The sequence below is a fragment of the Quercus robur genome, chromosome 8 (genome assembly GCF_932294415.1).
Source record: "Quercus robur chromosome 8, dhQueRobu3.1, whole genome shotgun sequence".
Classification (NCBI taxonomy): Eukaryota; Viridiplantae; Streptophyta; class Magnoliopsida; order Fagales; family Fagaceae; genus Quercus; species Quercus robur.
In genome coordinates, this window is record NC_065541.1 from 42,341,615 (window position 1) to 42,367,927 (window position 26,313).

A 26,313-nucleotide genomic window follows, 5' to 3' on the forward strand; every position below is an offset into this window, starting at 1 on the left:
TTCATACTAGAAAAAATACCGGCCGTTCCAGCCGTTAAATGGATACCGGGCCAAAACGTGAAAAGCTTTTTTTTTTGGTTAATTTTGACGTTTTTCAAGGGTAGCATGGTGAAAAACTGAGTAGGCTAAGAAAACCTAGCAGAAAGAAAGAGAAAAATGAAAGCAAAATGCACAATAGCTTTGCAAAATGAAGTTAGAATCACCTCATGCACTCACCGTCTCTTTTTTCACTGAAGCCAACGGCCTCTCACTGAATCTCGAATGGTGATGGACGGTGACACAAGCAGCAATATGAACGAGAGAAATGAGACAAAACTGAAAGCTCAAAAGACAAAGCTAAGAAGAGAGAGCTAAAATCGTTTGAAATTTGAAAGTGGAGAAGAAATTGTAAGTGGAGAAGAAAAGAGTGAAAAGATGAGAGGAACGTGTGGAGAAACGTGTGACTGAGATAGAGAGAGATGTGTATTTATTGTTTTCTTATTAAAAGATGTCAAAAGACTCAGCAATAGTTTTCTTATTGAAAGATGTGAATGCCAATGACTGAGATAGAGGGAAACATGTGGAGAGGAAAAAAGTAAAAAAAATGCAGCAATATCTAAGAGTGAAAAGATAAGAAAACATTTATTGTTTCTTGATTCTTTCATTTGAAACCATAGTTTTTATATTATTTAATTTTTTTCACCTTTGACAACTAACAACTTCCCTACCCAGACACATCAGTGACATTACCATAACTTCATTTTGTATTTTTTTTTCTTATCTACTACTTATAAATTATAAGCTTAATTAGTATATTAGTAATTACAAAAAAAATATACTAGTAAAAACATTATTAAAAGGATACTAAATTTATTTATTTTAAATGTTATGAATATATATATATATATATATATATATTATCTTGCGGTAAACCTGAAACGGTACACCGGTATTGATTGATATCCGAAATATACCGTACTGCTGGCCAAACCAGTACAGCCTCCGGTACGGTATTGACTCCCTTGATTGTATATATGTACCTCAGGGCCTCTTAAGTTTATCCAAAATCATTTACAGGCTACCAGCTGTGAAGATATAGCTGAAGAACTTTTCTTCTTCTTGATCATGTTGTGTGCTCTCAACACAAACTCAGTTGGATTCAAGGATTTAAGATCGGTAAACTTTGGTATTGGTATATGCAAGAAGCTGAATTTGTTCCCCCATGGCGCATCTGAGCCAGGTTTGACCATCTCCTGGACTGACTTGTAGCCACTAACTGTCCTTGTACTGAGCAACACAACTGCTATGGATTGTGCTTTGCTTGAGTTATGGCTTATCTCTTGCATGTACAGTCGGGTGCCATAGAAGATTATACCAGTAATTACATCGTTTATGGTCTGCATTTGAGAAAATAACATTCAATACAGAAATCAAATCTTAATAAAATGAGTCCAGAATTTTATATTCTTTATGATATTTGCCATTAATTTTATAAGTATATATAATCCAAATTATGTTAAGTTTGCCAAGGACTTTGTACCTGAATTGGTATTTTCCTATGAACAAAGTTGTATTAGAGAGTTTAAGGGAGAAAGGGTTCGAGCTATGCTAAGTTCCAATGCAAGAGCCCCGCATGGCATTGTCTGCAATTGATAGGATACTAACCACATGAGGTGTCATATATGTACTTGTCTGCAATTGATAGGATGCTAACCACATGAGGTGTCATATATGTACTTGGATCAAGTTCAAGCTACGTATTAAGTATTTTAAAGAAAGTAGCCCTATAATGCTTAAACGGATTCAAATTCTCTATGTTAAAAATCTTTACACTTTTTTTATTATATGAGACTTTTTTTTTTCTTTTCCACATGAGAATTTATAATAGAAAGATAATTTATGTTCAAATATAAGAAAATTATTCTAATAATAATGCTAGTTTATGAAAACTTTCATATAAAAAATGAAAAAAGTTTACTTCCAAGTCGGTTTGGAGGATTTTTCTTCCAAGCCACTGCATGGCGGTGTACTTCTAATAACATTGACATTTTTTTTATAAATTATGTGATTTGTTTAAATGATATATATGAAAAGAGACTTCACACATCACTCATGACTCATGAGTCAAGACTCCCGTTCAAAACCTAGTACTCATGAGATAGGAGGCACCAATAGGAGTATGGTTACAAGTATGAGTACAGGTATGATACGGCGATATGAAAATTTTTAAGAATACAGGTATGATAGGGATATGTGTACAAATTAATTGTTAAATATATTTTTGCTTTTTTAATATATTGTTAAATATATATATATATATATATATATATATATATATATATATATATATATATATATATTTAAGAGCAAAAATGATTTATTTATCTTTTCAAGAATCAAAAATGGTCGTGAGTGTAGATCGAACCTTTTTTTCAATTTCGTGTCCTAACTGTGTTCCAGTCATATCCTAATTAAAAAATCCCAATTAAAAAATCATTGTTTTTTATAAATTATGTGATTTGTTTAAATGATATATATGAAAAGAGACTTCACACATCACTCATGACTCATGAGTCAAGACTCCCGTTCAAAACCTAGTACTCATGAGATAGGAGGCACCAATAGGAGTATGGTTACAAGTATGAGTACAGGTATGATACGGCGATATGAAAATTTTTGAAGAATACAGGTATGATAGGGATATGTGTACAAATTAATTGTTAAATATATTTTTGCTTTTTTAATATATTGTTAAATATATATATATATATATATATATATATTTAAGAGCAAAAATGATTTATTTATCTTTTCAAGAATCAAAAATGGTCGTGAGTGTAGATCGAACCTTTTTTTCAATTTCGTGTCCTAACTGTGTTCCAGTCATATCCTAATTAAAAAATCCCAATTAAAAAATCATTTTTTTTTGGTTAGTTACGTTTTGGACAGGCATTAATTTAGTCGTATCTGATAAATGTTTGATACACTAACCCTTTTACTGTGTCCATGCTTCCTACCCAACAAGTCGTGCATGTTAGTATAGTAAATATGAAATTAAAAATTTAGGCTTCTAATTACTATTAATGGATAATTTGTATAAAAATATGCTAATCTTACCACTCCAGGTCTGGACTTGATAAATTTGATATGATCAAGAGAGAATGTCACAGTTGATATTGTCATTGGTCGAAACTCCACTCCTTCACCCCCAGACCTTATCGGTGACTGATCATCTTCAACAAAATTACTCTTTAACACGCTCCATCCAAACTACAAGAAATTTGGTCTTTAGCGACGGCATATAGTCGTCGCTAATGCTTTAAATATCGTCGCTAATTATATTGGCGACGAAAAATGTCGTCGCTAACTTTCGTTAAATGAATTTGGTTACAAAAAAGTTTTTTAGCGACGATATTAATGTCGTCGCAAATACAATATTATTAACAACAACAAAGTTGTCGCTAATAGTGACAGTTGTCGTCATAAATAACTCGAGACCCCAAGACGAAATGTCGTCGCTACTATCTCATTAGTAGTGACAAATTTTTTTGTCGTCGCTAATAGATTATTATTAATGACGACATGTTTGTGGTCATTGATATATCTTTACTAGCGACGACGCTTGTTGTTGTCACAGATAACGATATATAAGTGACCACAAACATGTCACCACTAAAAATTTCATATTAGCGATGATATTGTTTGTCATCACTAATGATATGATAAAATATTAGTGACGACAATGTCGTCACTAATAATATTTTACATTTTTTTTCTTTAAAATTTACATTCTGAAATTTACATGGATACCTAATGAGAAATAATAAAAAATCATAAACCACAATCCCACACATCACAAATCTTCAATCACAAATACTCATGTAAGCTTAACAATGGCTCAATCAATAACTACTAATAAGGAAAAACAATACCCAAGTTCAATATCATATACATAATTTAAATTCAAATCTACCATCTCAAATACAAATCAAATAATAACAAATTCTTCAAGAAGATATACAACCAAGCTTGCAATGAAATGTATCTCCCCTCAAAATCACCAATAGCCCAAGGCATGCGACATTTTAACCTGAAATAAAAAGAATAAACAAATGTAAAGGTCAACTAAAGTAAATGACAAAAATGCATACAAAATAGTTTTAATATCCAAATAAAACTTTAACATTTTTTATTTTTCAAAAATACCATAGCTGAGAAAATATGAAATCTTTATGTATTTAACAAAACTTAACTTGCATCAAAACTCAACTTAATCTTCATCCCAAAGATCTCCAATAGATTCATCATTGCTAGATAAATCTTTTTCCTGATTTGAGCTTAAAACATCATCATCACTATATATTTCTTCTTCATGGTTGGAGTTTGTATCTCATTCCTCATTAGACAAGTCATCATTGATGAACATACTTTCATCAAGTTGTACATATATATCATCAACAACTATTAAGGCCCCCAAATTTGTTGATGTCACATCATCTCTATGTAACAAAGTTGAGTCTTCATCATTTTCTTGTTGAATTATTACATTAACCCTAATAAATTCACTTTCTTGATATACCTCATCACTATTATCTTCTTTATTTTGTTCATGCATCCAACTTTATTTTATCCATTTTTATGTTCCTATCATAATTTCAACAAACACTTTTTTACTTGAGAAGAAGTGGGTCAATGAGTTAAACAAGTTCTCTAACAATTGAATTTAGTAAGTTATTCTAGAGAATTTTCCATCATTCAAGTATTATCAACAAGAGAGTTTACATGCATTAATATTTCATGTTGTAACAATTAAAACAACTAATAAGATTATTAAAAAGCTAAATGATAATTCATAGATGTAATAGAAGTGAACTACTTACCAAGTATAACCCAACTTTCTTCACAAGGTTGCTACTTCTTGTAAACTAGCCCGCTTTATAGGAATACCAGCAATAGCTTTGAATTGAATACAAATCCAAGCATCAAATGAAAAAGTGGGACAAAATAAAGGATAGAGAACTCTATGGTAGCTCCAAGAACCCAACAGTGAGTTAAAAATATAATATTTTTTAAAAGAAAAATTAAAATAATAAATGATCAAATGACTAAGCAATGAGAAGTGAAAATGAATGATGAAGTTTGGAATTTTTGGACCACAAGATTTTCAATTCAGACATACCCATTATTAAAAAAAAATGTCAAGGTAAATAAGCCAATGCCAAGCATCATAAGGTCTTATAATAACTACTGAGTATCCCAACCCCAGAGCATACGTGGATTTCAAACAAATTAAAATAAAATTATATACTAGTTACTATACAATGCTTTAGTTAATTAATTTATTTGAGACTTTCGATTATATTTTACACATCTAGGAACAAAGTTGTAACACCATAAAAATGACTTCTTTTATAGAATTAATACACATGTAGTAACAAAGTTTTACACCATGAAAATGATTTCTTTAATAAAATTAATTTTGAGAGAAACATGATCATACCAAATTGAGATAGTCAAGATGAAGGTAACGGCAAGAATGAGATTTAGCTATAGCTGAAAAATGTTGCAGATGTCAATGCCAAGCTCTTATAATGTATAAATTCCATCAAAAAAAAAATAATGTATAAATTTTGAGCTTATAATCCCCTGCAATATTAGTATGTCACTATTTTAGATCCTCATGTAAGTGTGAATTAATTAGGGGAATCAATATAAAAAGAGGATGTATCCAATTACTACCTTAATAGTGCACACAAAGACAATTGGAAGAGTACTGCCCAGGTCAGCTATGGAATGCTTTTCCTGCCAATAGTCAAACTATATATTTATTGTTAGGTGCATCATAGCACCATGGGTCCAGCCCACACCTTATCAAACCTCTAAATGAGCTTGTCTTGCAAGCTTGTAGAAAAGTCAGCCTTCATTAAATGAGACATGACTTGAGGTGGGACACGTTGGTTTTTGGCTGAAGCAAACAAAGGCCACTTGGCCAGAGTGTGAGAAGAAACAAAGAGAGAGAGAGAGAGAGCTGAAGTATTGTGAGTTCCACAGAGCAAGCGAGAAACACATAGAGATATTCAGCCATTTGAGGTGCAGTCTGAATGAAGAAATATAGAGATACACAGTGAGAATATGAGAGAGAATATGAGAGAGTGAAAAAGAAAAATGTGACATTTTTCTTTGCTCAAGCTACACACATAAGGAAGAAAAATTGGTAGAGTTCTCTTGTAGTTTTTGAGTGCTACAATTAGGGAGAGTGGGAATATTCAGAGGAAGATTTCGCTATTGATTTTGTAGTAAGATTGTATTTATCCTTGAGATTATTTGTCATATATCCAATTTATTGTGGACTCAAGCTTAGCACAAACTTGAGAGTTGTAATTTTTATTTCACAATGAATATTTTTCAGAGTTGCCCCGTGATTTTTCCCTCCACACTAGGGTATTTCACATAAAATTTGGTATTCTTTGGTGGATGTGTTTATGTGGTACTTGCTAGAATTTTTTTTTGTTTCCATAATATTGCTATTACTTAATAGTCACTCATTTTAATTCACACATAGACATTTAGACATTAAGGGGATTTAAAAAATTTTCCCCAACATTTACATTAAGGGTTTTAGATAGTACAAAGGCAGAAACTTTAGTCAAAAAATTGTGCCTTTTTTTATAAATAGTTATCAAGTTCTGGAGTTTCTTGAAATTTCCACACAGTGATGAATACAAACACATTTTAAAGGACCCAAACACGTTTTAAATGACCCTGTCAAACAACTTTTTTTTTCTTTTTTTTTGGGGTGCAATTGTCAAATATATAAGCAATTGTTTTTTCAGAGTCAATGAAATATATAAGCAGAAGGATTCAGTGACTTGTCTAGGCTTAAGTTGGAATGAAGCACATATTCGTAGTACCATAAGCATTAATTACAAAAAAAAAATAAAAAAAAACCATTAGCAATTAAGGCATGTAGTACGGTAGCTAAATCCCAACTCTATCTTTGATTTATTATATTATATATTTATTAATTTAATGACAAAAACGAAACAAAAAAAAAAAAAAAAAAAAAAAAAAAAAAAAAAAAAGTCATACCTAAGGTCCCACTGATTGGAGCAAACTTTAATATGAAATCTGTAAAAAAATTGAAAAGCAAGCCAAACATTACTAACACTAATACGAACAAGAAGTAAAGGAAAAAAAAATGAAAACACAAATGAGAGAAGAGAGAAAGAGACAATACCTGGAAAGTGGTTAAGAGATGGTCAGCGGCAGTGGATCTACAGGTTCTGCAGGTGTTAAAGAGATGGTTCGCAGTAGGCCTACAGGTTCAGTGGGTGTGTGAGAGGGATGGAGAGAGATAATGAGTGATAAGTGGGTAATTGGGTACCGACTGAGAAAGAGTTGGAGATCATGGCTCATGGGACTTTAATTCAGTTACTTTATTATTATTATTTTTATTTACATTTCATGAGTTATTGTGACAAAAAACCTATATCTTGTGACATTAACTTGTCACAATAGGCCATCTTTTTTTTTTTTTTTTTTTTTTGGAGGAACTATCACAATAGGCCATCTATTGTGAGAGACTTAGGTTGCCTTCGTTAAAACACAATATTGTGACAAACTATTTTGTTTAGTCACAATATAGTTTTATATTTTACTAATAAAATTTTTGGTGGAGATACAATAATTTATAAATTGACAAAATTGTCCAAACTAATAAATTTTATTTAAAATTTAAAAAATCAAGAAACCTCTAAAATACCCCGAAACTACTCAACTGAAAAAAAAATAAATAAATAAATTTGGATCAACCAAAATGACTAAAATGTACTGTGAATGCCTAAAATACCCCTAAAACCTTCAAAATGACCACAATACCCCCAAATTTTTTTAAATGACCAAAAAAACCCAAAATCACTAAAATGACCAAAATACTACCAAAATTTCTAAAATGACCCAAAATACTCTCGAAACTTCTAAAATGACCAAAATAACCGCAAAAATCTAAAACGACCAAAATACCCCTAAACCTTTAAAAGGACCAAAATACTCCTGAAACATAAAAAATAATCAAAATACCTCTAAAACCTCTAAAATAAGCAAAAATACATTGAAACTTCTAAATACCTCAAAACCACTAAAATGACCAAAATACCATTGGAACCACAAAAATGACTAAAATGTACTGTGAATGTAAAAAAAAAAACTCCTAAAACCTCTAAAATGACCAAAATACTCTGGAAACAACTAGAATGACCAAAATGCACACAAAACTACTAGAATACCCCTAAACCTAAAAATTTACTAAAATAACCTCAAAACCTCTAAAATATCCAAAATACCCTAAATCCTCTAAAGTGACAAAAATGCCACTGAAACCTCTAAAATGAAAATTTTGACCTTTTAAGAGTTTAAGGAGTATTTTGTTCATTTTAGTAAATTTTGGTCATTTTAGATATTTCAAGGTTTCAGGGTATTTCAGTCATTTTAAAGATTTCAAGAGTTTTTTTTTTTTTTTTTTTTTTTTTTTTTTGTGTCAGTTTAGAGGTTTAAGGGTATTTTTAGTTATTTTAGAGATTTTGCGGGTATTTTTAGTCATTTTAGAGATATCAAGAGTATTTTAGTTATTTTAGAGGTTTGGGGGTATTCGGGTCATTTTAGATGTTTTGAGAGTATTTTGGTCATTCTAGTTGTTTTGGGGGTATTTTGATCCATTTAGAATATAGTTACATAGCCTTGGGGGCATATGTCTCATTATATCTTACATGCATCAAGAATAAGACGTGTTTATATTGATGGTTTTGATTTTAGAGGAAAAAAACAAAAATAACTTTAGTTTGAAAACCATTTGAAGACCCCACAATTAGTAAGGGTTATGTTAGGTTCTAAATGTTTAGAACAATTGGCAAATCGTGAACACAAACTTTTCTAGATATAGATCTTAGAGTCTATAGGTTTTATTAGACAATGCTCAATGTGATTCAAGAACATACAAACTGCAGGAAGAAGATTTCATAATCTGTCTGGTTCGACCGATCGAAAGATAGGCTCGACCGATCGAAAGTCGTATCTGCAGAATTTTAATTAAGCCCAAACAGCAGTTCAAGCCCATTTAGGATAAGAGTTTATAATCTACTTCTCCCAGTATATAAAGGAAACCCTAAGCACGTTTTTATGTGGCTTTTCAGAGAGAAAAAAGTGTGCCTCTTTTGTATTTAGGGTTTTGTTCCTAAAGAGTGTGCTATTCCTTGAAGAATCTCAAGATCCGGTATTGTAGAAGTTGCTGCCTTCTCTTGTCATCAAAGGTGTTGATGATCTAAACCTTCAAGAGTGGTCTTGGAGTCACAAACAAGAGAGTTTGTGTTGCTAAACCTTTGAGTGGGATCTCAAAGTCACAAACGGGGGTGTTTGTGTTTTGCAAAGGCCAAAGAAAGAAGGAGTCTGTGGATTCGGAGCTTGCACATGGTCGTCTCAGTAAGTTCTACTGGTTGGTAGCAATAAGAAGTCGAGCGTGGGGGCTTGTAAGTCTTATTGTATGAACTTCGATTCTTTCTAGTGGATTTGCTTTTTACCTTGAGGATAGCTAGGTTAAATCCTCCTCAGTTTTTTTACCGATTTGGTTTTCCTGGGTGATCATATCATTGTCTTATTTATTTTCCGCTGCTATGCATGATATGATTGTTTGATTGTGATAACCTAGACTTGTTTAAATTGGACTAAGTAACAACTTGGCTAATTACCTAGGTTTAATCAATTGTTTAAGGGGTCTAAAAACTGACAGGTTAAAGTCAAGATAAATTGGAAATCTCATGTTTGATCCAAGGGAGAACCTACTAGTATCTTCCCTTCAAAAATGAATTTTTGAAAATTAGTATTTTTTATGGAAAATATAATTTTAAAGGTAGTGCTTTGAACTAATACTTCTGTCACCCCAATATGTGATTCAAGGGAAAACATAACTTTAAAGGAAGTAATTTGGGGAACATAATTTCAATCGGATGGTTAAATTATGAGAACAAGTATAACTGAATCTTCATAGGACCACATGGCATGTGACCATCATGCTCCAATTCATATTCAAATCTTGATCATTGGATTTCAAGAGTATGATGGTGACATATTGGTGTTGGTGAAATTTGAGACCAATTGGATGGTCAGATTAAGATAACAGAGCCATACAAGTATGCAACACATGTCCATCATGCGCCATAATTAGATCTAGAATTTGATCGTTGGATTTGAAAAGTGTAATGAAAGGTTAATTCTAGCAAATTATGATCACAATCGAACAGTTGGATTTAGAGAAAAGTGCGGTCAAAGTTTAGTTAAAGTTGGTCAAACTTGGTCAAACTTAATAGATGGTCCTGAGACCGTTGGAAATTTTGACGATATTTTGGTCATTTTAGAGGTTTGGGGAACATAATTTTAATCGGATGGTTAAATTATGAGAACAAGGATAACTGAATCCTCATGGGGCCATATGGCATGTGACCATCATGCTCCAATTCATATTCAAATCTTGATCAATGTATTTCAAGAGTATGGTGACATATTGGTGTTGATGAAATTTGAGAACAATTGGATGGTCAGATTGAGAGAACATAACCATACAAGTACACAACATATATTCATCACGCGCCATACTTAGATTTGAAATCTAACCGTTGGATTCGAATAGTGCAATGAAAGGTTAATTCTAGTAAATTATGGTCACAATTAAATGGTTGGATTTAGAAAAATGTGTAGTAAAAGTTTAGTTAAAGTTGGTCAAACCCGGTCAAACTAAATAGATGGTCCGGAGACCACTGGACTTAGTGAAATTCATATTCGAATCTTAATCATTGGGATTGTAGAGTATGGTGACATATTGGTTTTGGTGAAATTTGAGAACAATTAGATGGTAGATTGAGAGGTTATAGCCATATAGGTACACAACACATGTCCATCACAAGCCATCCTTAGATTTGAAATCTAACCGTTGGATTAGGAGAGTGCAATGAAAGGTTAATTCTAGTAAATTATGGTCACAATCAAACGGTTGGATTTAGAGAAACGCACGGTCAAAGTTTAGTTAAAGTTGGTCAAACTTTATAGATGGTCCCGATACCACTGGACTTGGTGAAATTCATATTCGAATCTTGATCATTAGGATTGAAGAGTATGGTGACATATTGATGTTGATGAAATTTGAGAACAATTGGATGGTCAAATTGAGAGATCATAGCCATAAATGTACACAATATATGTTCATCACATGCCATCCTTAGATTTGAAATTTAACCGTTTGATTCAAAGAGTGTAATGAAAGGTTAATTCTAGTAAATTATAATCACAATCAAATGGTTGAATTTAGAGAAAGAGACAGTCAAAGTTTAGTTAAAGTTGGTCAAACCCGATTAAACTTAATAGATGGTCCTGTGACCACTGGACTTGGTGAAATTTATATTCAAATCTTGATCATTAGGATTGAAGAGTATGGTGACATATTGGTATTGTTGAAATTTGAGACCAATTGAATGGTTAGATTGAGAGAACATAGCCATACAAATACACAACACATATCCATCTCACGCCATACTTAGATTTGAAATCTAACCGTTGGACTTGAAGAGTGTAATGAAAGGTTAATTCTAGTAAATTATGGTCACAATCAAACAGTTGGATTTAGAAAAATGTTTGGTCAAAGTTTAATTAAAGTTGGTCAAACCCGGTCAAACTAAATAGATGGTCCCGAGACCACTGGACTTAGTGAAATTCATATTCGAATCTTAATCATTGGGATTGTAAAGTATGGTGACATATTGGTGTTGGTGAAATTTGAGAACAATTAGATGGTAGATTGAGAGATTATAGCCATATAGGTACACAACACATGTCCATCACACGCCATCCTAGATTTGAAATTTAACTGTTGGATTCGAATAGTGTAATGAAAGGTTAATTCTAGTAAATTATGGTCACAATCAAACGGTTGGATTTAGAGAAATGCACAGTCAAAGTTTAGTTAAAGTTGGTCAAACCTAGTCAAACTTAATCGATGGTCCCAATACCACTGGACTTGGTGAAATTCATATTCGAATCTTGATCATTAGGATTGAAGAGTATGGTGACATATTGATATTGATGAAATTTGAGAACAATTGGATGGTCAGATTGAGAGATCATAGCAATAAATGTACACAACATATGTTCATCACACGCCATCCTTAGATTTGAAATCTAACCGTTTGATTCAAAGAGTGTAATGAAAGGTTAATTCTAGTAAATTATAATCACAATCAAATGGCTGGATTTAGAGAAAAAGGCGGTCAAAGTTTAGTTAAATTTGGTCAAACCCAGTTAAACTTAATAGATGGTCTTATGACCACTGGACTTGGTGAAATTTATATTCAAATCTTAATCATTAGGATTGAAGAGTATGGTGACATATTGGTGTTGGTGAAATTTGAGACCAATTGAATGGTCAGATTAAAAGAACATAGCCATACAGATACACAACACATATCCATCTCACGCCATACTTAGATTTGAAATCTAACCATTGGATTTGAAGAGTGTAATGAAATGTTAATTTTAGTAAATTATGGTCACAATCAAACTATTAGATTTATAAAAAGGCATAGTTAAAGTTGGTCAAACCCGATCAAACTTAATAGATAGTCTCGAGACCACTAGACTTTGTGAAATTAGGTTTAGTGGGAAGGTTTTCAGTGGATTATTGGGTATTGGAGTAGTTGTTAGAAAATGTTAATAGAGAAATAATTTTGAAAATGATGAACATCTTGTTAACATTGACTTAGATAAAATTGATTAGGCAAAATGATGAAAAATTTTATTATTTTGGCTCATATATCATGTATTATCACTTCTGATTTTAATTAATATGAATATGTATGTTATAAATATATTTTAATTTGATTTATTTACTTACTTTTGGTAAATATCATTACATAATTGATGATTGAATTGGTTATTAGTTGAATATATTATGAATTTATAATGAATATACCTTTCATATATTTATAATGAATTTATTAGTTTGGTAAATATTGACTAATATCTTTCTTATAACACATGATATAGAAAAATAAAAAATTGATTCACGATACAATTCACATTTTGATAACTATGAGAATTAGTTAGTATTTTGAGTGGAATTAGAACTTTCTCAATTTTTATTATTTTTATCGACTTCAAGTTTCAAATGGGTAACATTATGATTTGAGAGTATATTGAAGCAACAAGCCCTCCGTTGTCTCATATTTTCTTCTTCTTTTTTTAACGGATTTGAAAGTTTTAAATTACTTTGGAGGCTTCAAGTTTATTTTGGTCATTATATAAGTTTAGGGCTATTTTGGTCATTTTGACGAGGTTAATGGTATTTTAATCATTTCAAACATTTTAAAGGAATTTATGTCATTTTAAATATTTTAAGAGGCATATGGAGGATTTGATTAAAAAAAAAATCATATTATATCAAAATTGTTTTGGCCACATATTAGTGACGACAATCTTTGTCTTTATTAAAAGATCCCTTATAGCGACGACCTAATTTGTTGCTAATATAAAATCTGCTTCCCTCCAATAATTCCCACCATTTTTTGAGAGTGAAAATTTTACCCTCCATTATATTTAGGTAGGCATATTTGCAACGACATGTTGTGTCATCGCTAATAGCCTTCTAATAGCGACCACCAATGTGTCATCACTGATAAATAAAGCATATATATAACATATTTACTATGAATTTTTGGCCACATAACTGTGACGAAACATAAGGTTGTCACTAAAGATGATTATTAGCGATGATAGATGTCGTCGTTAAAATAGACCTTATTTTAGCGGTGTAAATGTCGTCACAACAAAATTTATTGTCGTTGCTAAAAGTTTCCCTCCATTTTCCAAAAGTGAATACCATGGCGTTAGCGACGACTTATTAGTGACTACCTTAGTGTTGTCGCTACAATACACTTATTAGTGATGACCATATATTTTCGTCGCTAATGTATGCCTAATAGTGACAATTTTTTGGTCGTCACTAAAACATTGGTCGCAAAAGACCAAAATTCTTGTAGTCTAGCTCTCCTTCACGCCAACGCTTAGGAAAAGAAAGTCATGACCAAAGAAGTATTTATAGGATGGTGCCTCAATTTCTTTCCTCCATCTTCAACACCATATATGATCATATATGGTGTTGAAGATGGAGGAAAGAAATTGAGGCACCATCCTATAAATACTTCTTTGGTCATGACTTTCTTTTCCTAAGCGTTGGCGTGAAGCAAACGTTAGGGGAAGAGAAGGATTGTCATCTCTTTGTAGACAAGAAAGAAGTAGACCCGTGAGAGAGTAGCCATCACCAAGTGCATGGTGAAACTTGAATATGAGATTACTAGCTGCTTTGCTTGTTGGACACTGAATATAATGAATTTCCCGTAGTGGTTTGTTTTGTGGGAACTGGTCCATTGCTATGTTTGTGATGTAGTCATCAAGATATTCGTCGTATGATTCGGGTGACAATCCAGTAGGGAAAATGGGAGTCTTAATGTGGTCTTGGACCTCCACTTCAACCCTTTTCCATTGTTTCTCACCTTTTGTACCCCTAACCTGTTCTCAAATTCTCACTAATTAGTGTCATTTTTTGAAGAAGCTAAAATAACATTATTTGTGCTCAAATATTCTTTAGAATTAATGAAGAATGTAACGCAGTCTGAAAGAAAGATGATAAAAGATGAAGATAACAACTTAATTTCAATATATGCTTTGGCCTTTGCTTTCTCATATTTGACCAAATTGTGCTTTCACAAAATTTAGGAGGCATTAAAATGCTTCCCTTTACCCTCCATCTTGTTTTTTTTTTTTTTTTTGGGGGGGGGGGGGGGGGGGGGGGGGTGATATAGAGGAAATTAAAAACACTACACTTTCAAACAACTCTAATTTAAATGAGAGTATTATCTACTTTGAAATATATCTAATGAAACTGAGAAATAAAAAATGAAAAATATAAATAGTGATGGTTTTTAGACCCCCTTAAAAACAATTGATTTAACCTAGGTAATTAGCCAAGTTGTTACTTAGTCCAATTTAACAAATCTAGGTTATCACAATAACAAAGATCATATCATGCAAAGCAACGGAAAGATGAATATCACAAGATATGATCACCTAGGAAACCAAACCGATAAAAACCTGGGGAGGATTTGACCTAACTATCCTCAAGGTAAACTTGAATCCACTATCTTGAAAGAATCGAAGTTCATACAATAAGACTTACAAGCCCCCACGCTCGACTTCTTATTGCTACCAACCAGTAGAACTTACTGACACGACCACGTGCAAGCTCCGAATCCACGGACTCCTTCTTTCTTGGATTCACCACCAGATACAAGCACACCCGCTTGTGTTTTCTTTAAGCTTCAATGGCAACAACCAAGTTGATCATCAAGGTGTAAATAAATCTTCTCCTTGAAAACCCAAAATTTGTGTAAAGGAAAACTTCTCTAGATCTCATAAGAGATTTACACAAACCGCAATATGAGCAACACTAAAACGTGGCTAGAGTTTGCCTTTTATACTTAAGACAAATTTGAAAACCCTAAAAACATTTTAAAACAACTAGGGCCGAGTTGGAAAATCTGCAGAAAAAACATTCTGCTCGAGCTTCGATCGATCGAGCCTAAGCTTCGATCGATCGAGCCAGGCCGAAATGCATAAAACTTTTTTGCATTAACTCGATTCCAACTTTACATAAATGCACAACTTTGAGCAAGACTAAAACACTTCTAAACACATTGTTTTGATCATGGTTTGCTAACAATACATATTAGAGTTCTAAATACATAAATACCTAAGTCTTTAGAACCTAACAAATAGCTATAATTTAAGAGAGACTGAGAGAGATCAACAGCATAACAAAGGAGAAACGTGGATTGATGGGAAGCCACGCACCGTTGACGTTGAGCAATGACATGAGTGGCAGGTCGTTGATTGGAACCTCAAATTCCAGAACAACTATAACGGACATCGATAGCACAGAGCTATTGAAGTATTGTCCATTGGGACTCACAGGCTCTAATCCTTCCTTAAAATCCATTACTATTATTATTTTGTAAGCTTTAATAGTTTTGCAATCGTTCAGAACATAGAAAAATAATTTAGCTTCACAAGTTGTTGCCTTCCAATGTCAACTAGATGCATGCCGCATGCAGCAAAACTTCTAGAACAACACTTATTGGCATGTTTCATTTTGTACAAGCTCGACCAACTAGTAGAATTTATAAGAGGAGGTATTTTCGAAATGAAAAATTCTAGGACCACACTTATTTTCACAGCTATTATATGTGCTTAACTGTTATATGGGCTTGACTCAAGGCCAGCTCAACAAATTTTGATGGCTACGGAAAAAACTTTAATTCAGACCATTTTTTATATTTAAATATTAATTAAATAATATTTATTTAATTTTTTATGTAATTTTTTTATTTAAATCTATTTTCTTGTTTTTTGAGATGAAATATTATTAATTAATTTTTGCATTTAAGTTCACCTAACACGATTTATAAAAAAAAAAAAAATTATTTATGAATAAATGAAATACGATTTGTAATAATCAATTATAATTTAACTGAAATAAACTTTAAAGTATATATCAATAGAAACCTATTTCTTTGTCCAAAACATATTGCCACTTCACTAAATGACATAATCATGTGATATTTGCAAATAAAGATTTATTTATCACATAAGCTAATAAATTAAAATTAATACAAAGTAATTGTTCTAAATTTATAATTTCATTATAGTAATTTAGGAAAAATACCAAGAGACCCTCTAATCTTTGGACTAGTGGCTAAGAGACCTCCTAAACTTTTATTTTAGTCAATTTACTCCTTGAACTTTACTTAAGATCCAAATTGAGACATCTGTTTAGTTTCTGTTTAAATTGACTAACATTAATCACTTGAAAGGCACATGCAACTTGCCAAACACCTAAACTGAGAGAGAGAGAGAGAGAGATCTTTAAATTGACTATACTAAGTTTGTCAAAGATAAACTTATGGTTGTGGCCTGGTGCTTCTAGTGAGATCTTTATTTTTTTTCCTATAAATATTGAGTAAATATAGGAATGCAAGATTAACATCATACTGAATATTGATGCATGTCCTAGCACTAGTAATGACCAACCATTCCAACAGTGGAAAAAGAAAAGAAAAACCACTTGAACAAAAAAAATCAAGATGTGTGGGTTTGATTTGGCTTGCGATTCGTTAACGTCTGGTCCAACTTATCCAAAATAAGAAGAATCATCCAAGTTCAACATCAAAAGATATCAATTCATGTTGCGAATTAATTAGTAATGGGTTTTTCATATGTTTGACTTTCCATTCATCAGTTGTTGTTAGATGAATCTCTCTCTATTCATCAGTTGTCGGAAGACCACAAAGTCTGGCAAACCACAGCCTCTCTCTCTCCATCAATTTAGGTGTTTGGTTAAAATAAAAGTTCAAGCGGTTCCTTAGCCTACTCCAAAGTTAAGGGGATGTTTTGGCATTTTCCTAGTAAATTTTGCACAAATATTTAATTTGATTAAAATATATGCTATTGAAGAAAAAGTTGGGTCTCTTATGAAAGCATATTAAAAAACTCGGTAAAAATGGGAATTGGGAAACATCAAAAAATAATTAAATTATAAAAAAAGAAAAATGTACAAGAAAGTAAGAAGGAAATCGTGTGGGTTGAGTGGTAAATGTGATAAGTTCTATTTAAAATGATGTGATGTTTAATTAATAGGTTCATAGAAACAGTTGCAAAATTATAAACGGGTTGGAAAAATAAAATAAAATGTTGAAATAAAAAGATACAAAAATGCTAAAAATATTATAAGTTTTACTTGATGTAGTAACAAACATGATTGGCAAGCTTCAACCATATTATAAATGAATATTTGAATTACCAATTTGTGATTAGTGGCATATCGATTTGTAAACTGTAAAAGTTGTTAAAGCCGTGGCACTACTAAAAAAATAGAGAAATGATATGTCCACAATATTTTTACAACAAATCCTAAGTGGTAGGTTGTTACTAGTTGTTATTGTTAGAGCAAAAAAGTAATCTTAGTGTTAGGTTCAAATTTGAACCAATAACAACTAACCATCTATGATTTGTTATAAAAATGTTGTAAAAATGTTGTGAACGTAGCATCTCTAAAAAAAAAAGGTGTAAACGTGGGAAAATTCTTAGATACTTCTGAAGTATAGAGAAATTATGCTCTCTCCTCTTACGTTCATAGTGGATCTCGCCATGAATTTAGTGAGTGAATTACACCATGAATGTGAGATGAATGAGCATCGTTCTCCATGCTCCAGAAGTACCTAAAAATTACTCGTAAACATGCTTATTCATTAAAATGATGCATTAAATGCATTCTATTGACCAAAAAAAAATATTTTTGAGATGGAAACTGAAAACTTTTATTAAGTAAAACTGGATGAGTCAGCCTACAATACAAAATAAAACTATGGTAGAATATCCTCCCTCCACACTAACAAGTCTAGAATATTAAACAAAGTTACATTCTCTCTTTGTATGAGGGTAAAGTAATTGATTAAAACCTTGAGAAAGAATCTTTGCATCTTCAACCAACAATCCATCTGGAGCCAAGGAGCCATCTTCATATATCAAAACTTTGAAGACAACCAACGAATCTCCTTCCAACACTGCCTTTGTTATTTCCAACTCTAAAGCAAAAGAGAGAGCCTTAACTGCTGTAAGTGCTTCAATTTCCTCACAGGTGTAAGCTTTGGACAATTTTTCAGAGCATGAGGCAATAACCAAACCAAAATTGTTCTTGACAACCACCCCCAAACCAAATTTGTTCTCATTGGAAAAAACAACCTCATCATAATTTATTTTCATGAAATCTATTGGTGGAGGAAGCCAGCAACTCCTAGTGCGTGGTTGACGAACAACAGGCAACGATTGAGAAGATAGAAATTCAGCATACCTTTCTTTAGCAAGATTGGCAATTCGGTGAAGCGCAATAGCGTTCTATCGTAGTTGAACTTGGTTTCTTTGTTTCCATATTGTTAGGACGTATGTGTTTCACTCACTACAACAAAAGTGGGCTATGGTGACGAAATCTAGTGAGGATAAACAATTTCGTCACCAAATGATAACATTTAGTGAGGAAAAGAAGAATTCGTCACCAAATATTATTAAAATTTTAAAATTGGTGACGAAATCAATATTTCGTCACCAAAGATGTACAAATTGGTGACAAAATATTTATTTCGTCACTATAGGTCATTAAAAAAAGGCAAACTAAGGGTGACGAAATATTCGCATCACCAAAGACTTGCCAAAGGTGACGAAATTCTAAATTCGTCACCCAATATTAGGATGTAGGTGTTTTTGGTGACGAAATAAGTGTTCGTCACCTATTGTTTACAAATAATTAAGGATGACCATGGGCAGGATATACCCATATATACCTGACCCAATTAATTTATCCATGGATATCTGATTACCTTACCCAATTAGTATCCATACTCAATTGTTACCCAGTTTGTTTATCCATAGATATCTATACACTACCCAAAGCCGATTTTTATAAAATCACCAAATATGCTCAAAAACCACTAAAATTTTAAGGTGATTAAAGATTAATAGTCATGTCATCAATCAATTGTTTAAATTCAAGTTTTTATAGTTTAAAATAATGCATAGAAGATGAGTTTATAGATCAAATGGTAAATTACATCCGATTGTCATGAAAATTAGCATGCATTTTAAGAACATATAGAATATGTAATCCAATGGTTGGATTTTCAAAATATGAATTCAATAATAAGTTATTGAGTGGTGTAATATTTTTAGAGTTACAAAATGTGTAACTTGAACCCAACCCTATATTTCTCAATTCAATGTGAATTTTGACAAATCTACCGTTAGATTACATTATCTTCATATATTTTTTATGCATACAAAATTTAAAGGTGATCAAAGATTAATAGCCATGTCATCAATCAATTGTTTAAATTCAACTTTTTATATTTTAAAATAATGCATAGAAGATGAGTTTATATATCAAATGGTAAATTACATCAAATTGTCATGAAAATTGACATGCATGTTAAGAACATATAGAACAAGTAATCCAACAGTTGGATTTTTAAAATATGAATTCAATAATAAGTTATTGGGTGGTGTAACATTTTTTTGAGTTACATCAGGTGTAACTTGAACCCAACCCTATATTTTTTAATTCAATGTGAATTTTGACAAATCTACCGTTAGATTACATTATCTTTATATATTTTTCATGCTTGCAAAATTTTAAGGTGATCAAAGTTTAATAACTATGTCATCAATCAATTGTTTAAATTTAAGTTTTTTATAGTTTAAAATAATGCATAAAAGATGAGTTTATAGATCAAATGGTAAATTACATCCGATTGTCATGAAAATTGGCATGCATGTTAAGACCATATAGAACATGTAATCCAACAGTTGGATTTTCAAAATATGAATTCAATAATAAATTATTGGGTGGTGTAACATTTTTTTGAGTTATATCATGTGTAACTTGAACCCAATCCTATATTTCTTAATTCAATGTGAATTTTAACAAATCTACCTTTAGATTACATTATCTTCATATATTTTTGGTGATTACAAAATTTTAAGGTAATCAAAGATTAATAGTCATGTCATCAATCAATTGTTTAAATTCAAGTTTTTATAAATTAAAATAATGTATAGAAGATGAGTTTATAGATCAAATGGTAAATTATATCCTATTGTCATGAAAATTGGCATGCATGTTAAGAACATATAGAAGATGTAAACCAACGGTTGGATTTTCAAAATATGAATTCAATTATAAGTTATTGGGTTGTGTAATATTTTTTAGAGTTACATTAGGTGTAACTTGAAACGAACCCTATATTTTTTAATTCAATATGAATTTTGACAAATCTACCGTTAGATTACATTATCTTCATATATTTTTCATGCTTACAAAATTTCAAGGTGATTAAAGATTAATAGGCTTGTCATCAATCAATTTTCTAAATTCAAGTTTTAGTATTTAAAATAACGCATAAAAGATGAGTTTAAAGATCAAATGGTAAATTACATCTGATTGGTATGAAAATTGGCATGCATGTTAAGAACATATAGAACATGTAATCCAACGGTTTCAAAATATGATCAATAATAAATTATTGGGTACTGTAACATATTTTTGAGTTCCATCAGGTATAACTTGAACCGAACTCCATATTTTTTAATTCAATCTGAATTTTGACAAATCTATTGTTAGATTACATTATCTTCATATATTTTTCCTGCTTACAAAATTTCAAGATGATCAAAGATTAATAGCCATGTCATCAATCAATTGTTTAAATTCAAATTTTTGTAATTTAAAATAATGCATAGAAGATGAGTTTATAGATCGAATAGTAAATTACATCCGATTGTCATAAAAATTGGTATGCATGTTAAGAACATATAGAACATGTAATCCAATGGTCGGATTTTCAAAATATGTATTCAATAATAAGTTATTAGGTGAGTTACATCAGTGTAACTTGAACCCAACCCTATATTTCTTAATTCAATGTGAATTTTGACAAATCTACCGTTAAATTACATTATCTTCATATATTTTTCATGATTACAAAATTTCAAGGTGATTAAAGATTAATAGCCATGTCATAAACAGTTGTTCAAATTCAAGTTTTTGTAGTTTAAAATGTAACATTTAGTGACACTTTTCGTTTAAATTTATTTAATTTTCCTTAGAATGGACAATCACATATGTTTAATTGTAATCCTAAAAATAAATAAATTATTATATATAATTAATCAATTAATGTTATATAAAAATTAAGTAACTTTTTAAGTTTATTCATTTAATTAACTAAAATTACTATTTTTTTCTAGTCATAATTATCACAAAAAGGAAAAAGAAAAAGAAAAAAAGCTTAATTAAGGTGACTTTTAACAAAATATAGTATATAATAACGTTTTTGAGGACAAAGAAGTTTTATTTGTACACTCTACAATGTACAGTCATGGTGAACCTTGGTTGGACACGTAATAATTATTTTAATAATTTATTAATATAAAAATAATAAAATACATGTACAAAATTTAACAATTTTAATTAAAATTATATATAAAGAGATTAAAACATATTTTAATTAAAGAAAATATGATATTTTTTGTAATTTATTACAAATATGATAAAATATCTTTTATATTATTTAAAAATTTTCAGAAAATTTGGACAAGATAATGAATTTTTTAACGAATCATGCTATGGGTACAATTTTTAGCACAATTTTGTATCACAATTTGATATATGGCGAGTTGTGATTAGTAAGGATGTGTCATGTCCCTACATGACCCACTGACATAACTTTACTAATCATAACTCACCGTTTGATAAATTATGGTATAAAATTGTACAAAAAATTGTGTTCCTGACATAATTCTTTTTTAAACTTCCTTTTTACTTGTTTTCACTTTTCATCCGGCCCCACTCCCCAAAACTTTTTCTCCTCATTCTTATCTCATTCACGTGTTCCCTTGTCTTGCCTTTTATTCTCTTTAGTTTTTTTTTTTTTTTTTTTTGTTGGTTTTTTTAATATAAATTGTACTCTCTAGTCTTATCAATTAACAAATCCCAAAACTCTCACATATAAAACTTCATCCTCACCGTCAATTCAAAATGATCTCTTTAACTCTCTATCTTCTTTCTTCTTGTCTTTCTAATAGTCTGATATTTTTCTCCTTTTTCGTCTCTTTCTTCATTTTGGTTAGCTCCAAGAATGCCTACAAAATAGCTCTTCGAAAATGCATGATTCAACTTCTATTTCAGGAAATCTAATGCCAGCGTAAGTTTGCTCTCTATTTTCCATTACTATGTTACTTCATTCTCTCTAATCTCTAATCTCTATCAAATGTGTGTGGTTCTCATTGATTCTAGATTAAAAACTAAAAAAAAAAAAAAAAAAGGGTGTGGTTGTCATTGTTTTGTTTTGTATATTTTCACAATATTTTTATAATTAAGTGGTAGGTTGTTATTAGTTGTGATTGTTAGAGCAAAAAAATAATTTTTATATTATGATTTATTGTGAAAATATTGTAAACATGACATTTTAAATTTTTTTTATTTTTTTTTTGCGCGGTGCCCAATTTTCAGGTGCGTTCTAAATTTTTTTGATTTCCCTTTTTTTTTTTTTTTTTTTTACATTATTTTTTATTTGTGCAAACAAAACACTGTTACTCTCTCTTTCTCCTCCCACATACAGACCCACGCCTCTCTACCTCCCAAAAAGACCGGTAAGCTCTCTCTCATCGTTGTCATCGATCCTCTGTCTCTCATTACTCTTTTTTCTTCTTTCAGAATTAGCATGATATTGATTTCAGGAGGTGTTGGTTTTAGGGCATAAATTTTGGGATTGGAGAAGGTAATAGAGTCTTTCCCTTTTGTTTCATGGTTATGCGCAAGAAAAAATAACACAAATTAAAGTTTTTGACTTTGTCTTTGTATGAAACTTACATGTAAAAGTTAATTCCTTTGTGGGTTTGTCTAATCTTTTAGTCAAGTTTTTACATACCCAGTTGGATTTTCTCTTATGGGTCTTTTTTATTTGGATAGATTTAGTGTGTTTCTATGGATTCCCTAAAATTTATTAGGAAAGTGAAATAGAATTGTTTTTTATTTATTTATTTTAATTTTGTCGGCATTGTGTTTTTAAGACTGAGGCTTTCTTGCATGTGTTTGTTACATTGTTCAATTGGCAGTGTGTAACCTAGGTTTCTTGTCCAAAGGGGTTGAATTGGGGTGAATTTGCATTGGATGGTTTTAGAGTCCATCTATTTCTCTTTATGCATTCAAGTTCAAGCATGCCTTTGTGTTAGAATGTAATGTAATCTCTCTCAATTTATGTCTTTAATAAAACTTATTGAACTTCGAGCTATATTGTATTATTAACAAATTCATTCATAAAAAACTAAAAACAGACAGAAATAAAGTTTCTCTTCCTTTATAGGTGTCGAATCCTTTCATAGGTGTGTATAAAGGATATTGTTTGTCTAAAGATGCTGAGGAGCACCTTGTACTGATGTGGGCTACCATATATATATATATATATATATATATATATTTGTGTTTTAAAATTATTTAGCTTTTAGGGGCAACATGTTTGGCTTCTTTGTTCAACAACCACAGTTGCCCTCGTAGTAGAATGCCAAAATCTTTACCATTTTATATAACTGCATCATCAAGGTCTCACACTGAGATTGCCCCTTAAATACTTCTACACTTCCGTTTTACTTAAGATAAGTGGCCATAGAAAATGTCTAAAACTTGGTCTAGAGTTAGAAATTGCTTTTAAATATTTGTCTCTTTAACTGATTTGTCAAGTTTTTGGAAGTTGCCGTTTGTGTTCTGCTTTAGCTTATTGTCCTTTTTTCATGACATCGTGGCCTTTGTTATTGCAAGAGATTGTTCTAATTGCTCTCTATCATAATTTTCAGCTTCTAAGTGGGTCAAGGGGAAGCAATTGGAAGAAGTTGTGGCCATTAAAAACACGTGAGTTCTGTCAATATATGATTTGTTGCTCAGTTCATCTTGTCTGTGATTTGGATTTTCTCATATATGCTTGTTTATCCATACATTTTCTTGGCTTAGCTACTACCTATATGTGGTTTGCTTGTTTGTTCTTATGCTTGAAATGTTTTGTGTTTTGGGTTTTGGATAGCCAATATTTGGTGCTGTTGCAGGCCATATAGGAAAGGGACATTTGTCGTGCACATAAACTGTAACTTGATATGTAGATACACTCCCTGCAATATTGTTTTCAATTACATCAACATGGTCAATTCTAGTTAGGAACCATAACTCACTGAAATTAAAAGGGAAATAGAAACAAAAGCACACACCAATTTTATTGTGATGGCTAAGTTTTTTTTTTTTTTTTTTTTTTTTTTTTTTTTTCTTTTTTTATGGTAGTGGCTGTGTTTTTGTGTAAATGGTGGTGACTGTGTTTTTTTGTTTAATGGTGGTGGTGGGTTTTTTGTTTATGGTAGTGGCTGAGTTTTTTGTTTAATGTTGGTGGTGGGTTTTTTGTTTATTGTGATGACCGAGTTTTTTGTTTAATGTTGGTGGTGGGTTTTTTGTTTATTGTGATGGTTGGGTTTTTTGTTTATGGTAGTGGCTGAGTTTTTGTGTTAATGGTGGTGGCTGTGTTTTTTGTTTAATGGTGGTGGTGGGTTTTTGTTTATGGTAGTGGTTGGGTTTTAGTATTAATGGTGGTGGCTGTGCTTTTTGTTTAATGGTGGTGGTTGGCTTTTCTGTTTATGGTAGTGGCTGGGTTTTTGTGTTGATGGTGGTGGCTGAGTTTTTTGTTTATTGTGATGGCTGGGTTTTTGTAAATGGTGGTGGCTAGGTTTTTTATTTATTTATTTTTTTTATATATAAATAGTGTTGGCTGGATTTTTTATTCGTTGTGGTGGTTGGGTTTTTGTTTTGGATTTCACTTTACTTGTTCTGTTTTAAATTGGGATTTTTCTGCATTCTTTATGATTCTCCATGGTTTGTAATGGGGGTTTGGTTTTTATTTGATGAGAGTGTTGTGGGTCTTCTTTCTTTGATAGTGATGTTGTATTATGATTATTTTGTCTAGTTAGTTATTGGGTTTTTTGTGGACATTTTTTGCATTGTCTTACTAATAATATATATATATATATATATATATATATTTTTTTTTTTTTTTGGTATTACATCTTACCAGGGATATAGGTTTGCAATCTAGTTTGTTATTGATGTATTTTCCTTTTTTACTTGTGCAGATATGGGATTGGTGGCAAAAAGATAGCTTTTGTGGGACTATTTGAACTCAAATAATGTTCTATAAAGTTTGGAAGCTAAGACATCATTTGTATATAAATGGTTGTAATTACTTTGTGAACATCTTTATTGCATTTTGAGATTGTATGGATTTATTTATTTATTTATGGATTTGGTTAGAAGTGAACAGGTTAAAGTAATGGAAAGTAAATGTAAAGAATATTAATAAAAAAAAAAAATTGGTGACGATAATTTTCGTCGTCATATCTGACTATAAGTAGAAATTGGTGACGAAATAATTCGTCACCTAATCTATTGAAATAAAAAAAAATAAAAAAATCGGTGATGCAAAACTTCGTCACCTAATCTATTGAAATTGGAAAAAAAAATACATTTGGTGACGAAATATTCCGTCACTGAAAATAAGGTTTAGTGACGAAAATATTAGGTGATGAAAAATTTTCGTCACCTAT

At 31.1% G+C, this 26,313-nt stretch overlaps 1 protein-coding gene and 2 long non-coding RNA genes across 5 annotated transcripts; 1 reads left to right on the plus strand and 2 right to left on the minus strand.

The window, feature by feature from the left end:
* Nucleotides 1-1,035: 1,035 nt before the first annotated feature.
* LOC126696307 (wax ester synthase/diacylglycerol acyltransferase 11-like) lies at nt 1,036-16,215 on the minus strand. Its single transcript, XM_050393069.1, has 6 exons — nt 15,868-16,215; nt 14,153-14,588; nt 4,004-4,069; nt 3,768-3,789; nt 3,097-3,249; nt 1,036-1,376 (listed from the first exon to the last, which is right to left on the minus strand). The coding sequence occupies exons 1-6, from the start codon at nt 16,067-16,069 to the stop codon at nt 1,047-1,049; spliced, it is 1,209 nt and encodes a 402-aa protein (XP_050249026.1). The 5' UTR covers nt 16,070-16,215; the 3' UTR covers nt 1,036-1,046.
* LOC126695561 (uncharacterized) lies at nt 3,867-5,970 on the minus strand. Its single transcript, XR_007646052.1, has 2 exons — nt 4,860-5,970; nt 3,867-4,069 (listed from the first exon to the last, which is right to left on the minus strand). It is a non-coding gene; the product is annotated as an uncharacterized LOC126695561 (long non-coding RNA).
* A 6,455-nt stretch (nt 16,216-22,670) lies between the features above and the next one.
* On the plus strand, nt 22,671-26,027 carry LOC126695562 (uncharacterized). 3 transcript variants are annotated; one of them, XR_007646055.1, is made up of 5 exons: nt 22,674-22,880; nt 23,298-23,328; nt 23,393-23,456; nt 24,529-24,583; nt 25,843-26,027. It is a non-coding gene; the product is annotated as an uncharacterized LOC126695562 (long non-coding RNA). The 3 variants fall into 3 exon arrangements; XR_007646054.1 differs by having other exon boundaries at nt 22,671-22,880; nt 23,298-23,456; XR_007646053.1 differs by lacking the exon at nt 23,298-23,328 and having other exon boundaries at nt 22,678-22,880.
* Nucleotides 26,028-26,313: the final 286 nt, after the last annotated feature.

What these genes read in the sequence shown, in the direction of transcription:
- LOC126696307 (XM_050393069.1), bottom strand. Translation starts at nt 16,069, where the DNA reads ATGGATTTTAAGGAAGGATTAGAGCCTGTGAGTCCCAATGGACAATAC. An exon ending in ACCATATATGATCATATATG is followed by an intron (nt 4,070 to 14,152) that starts GTGTTGAAGATG and finishes TTTTTATTTCAG; the next exon opens with GTTAAAATGTCGCATGCCTT. An exon ending in ATCCATGTAAATTTCAGAAT is followed by an intron (nt 3,250 to 3,767) that starts GTAAATTTTAAA and finishes AATTTCTTGTAG; the next exon opens with TTTGGATGGAGCGTGTTAAA.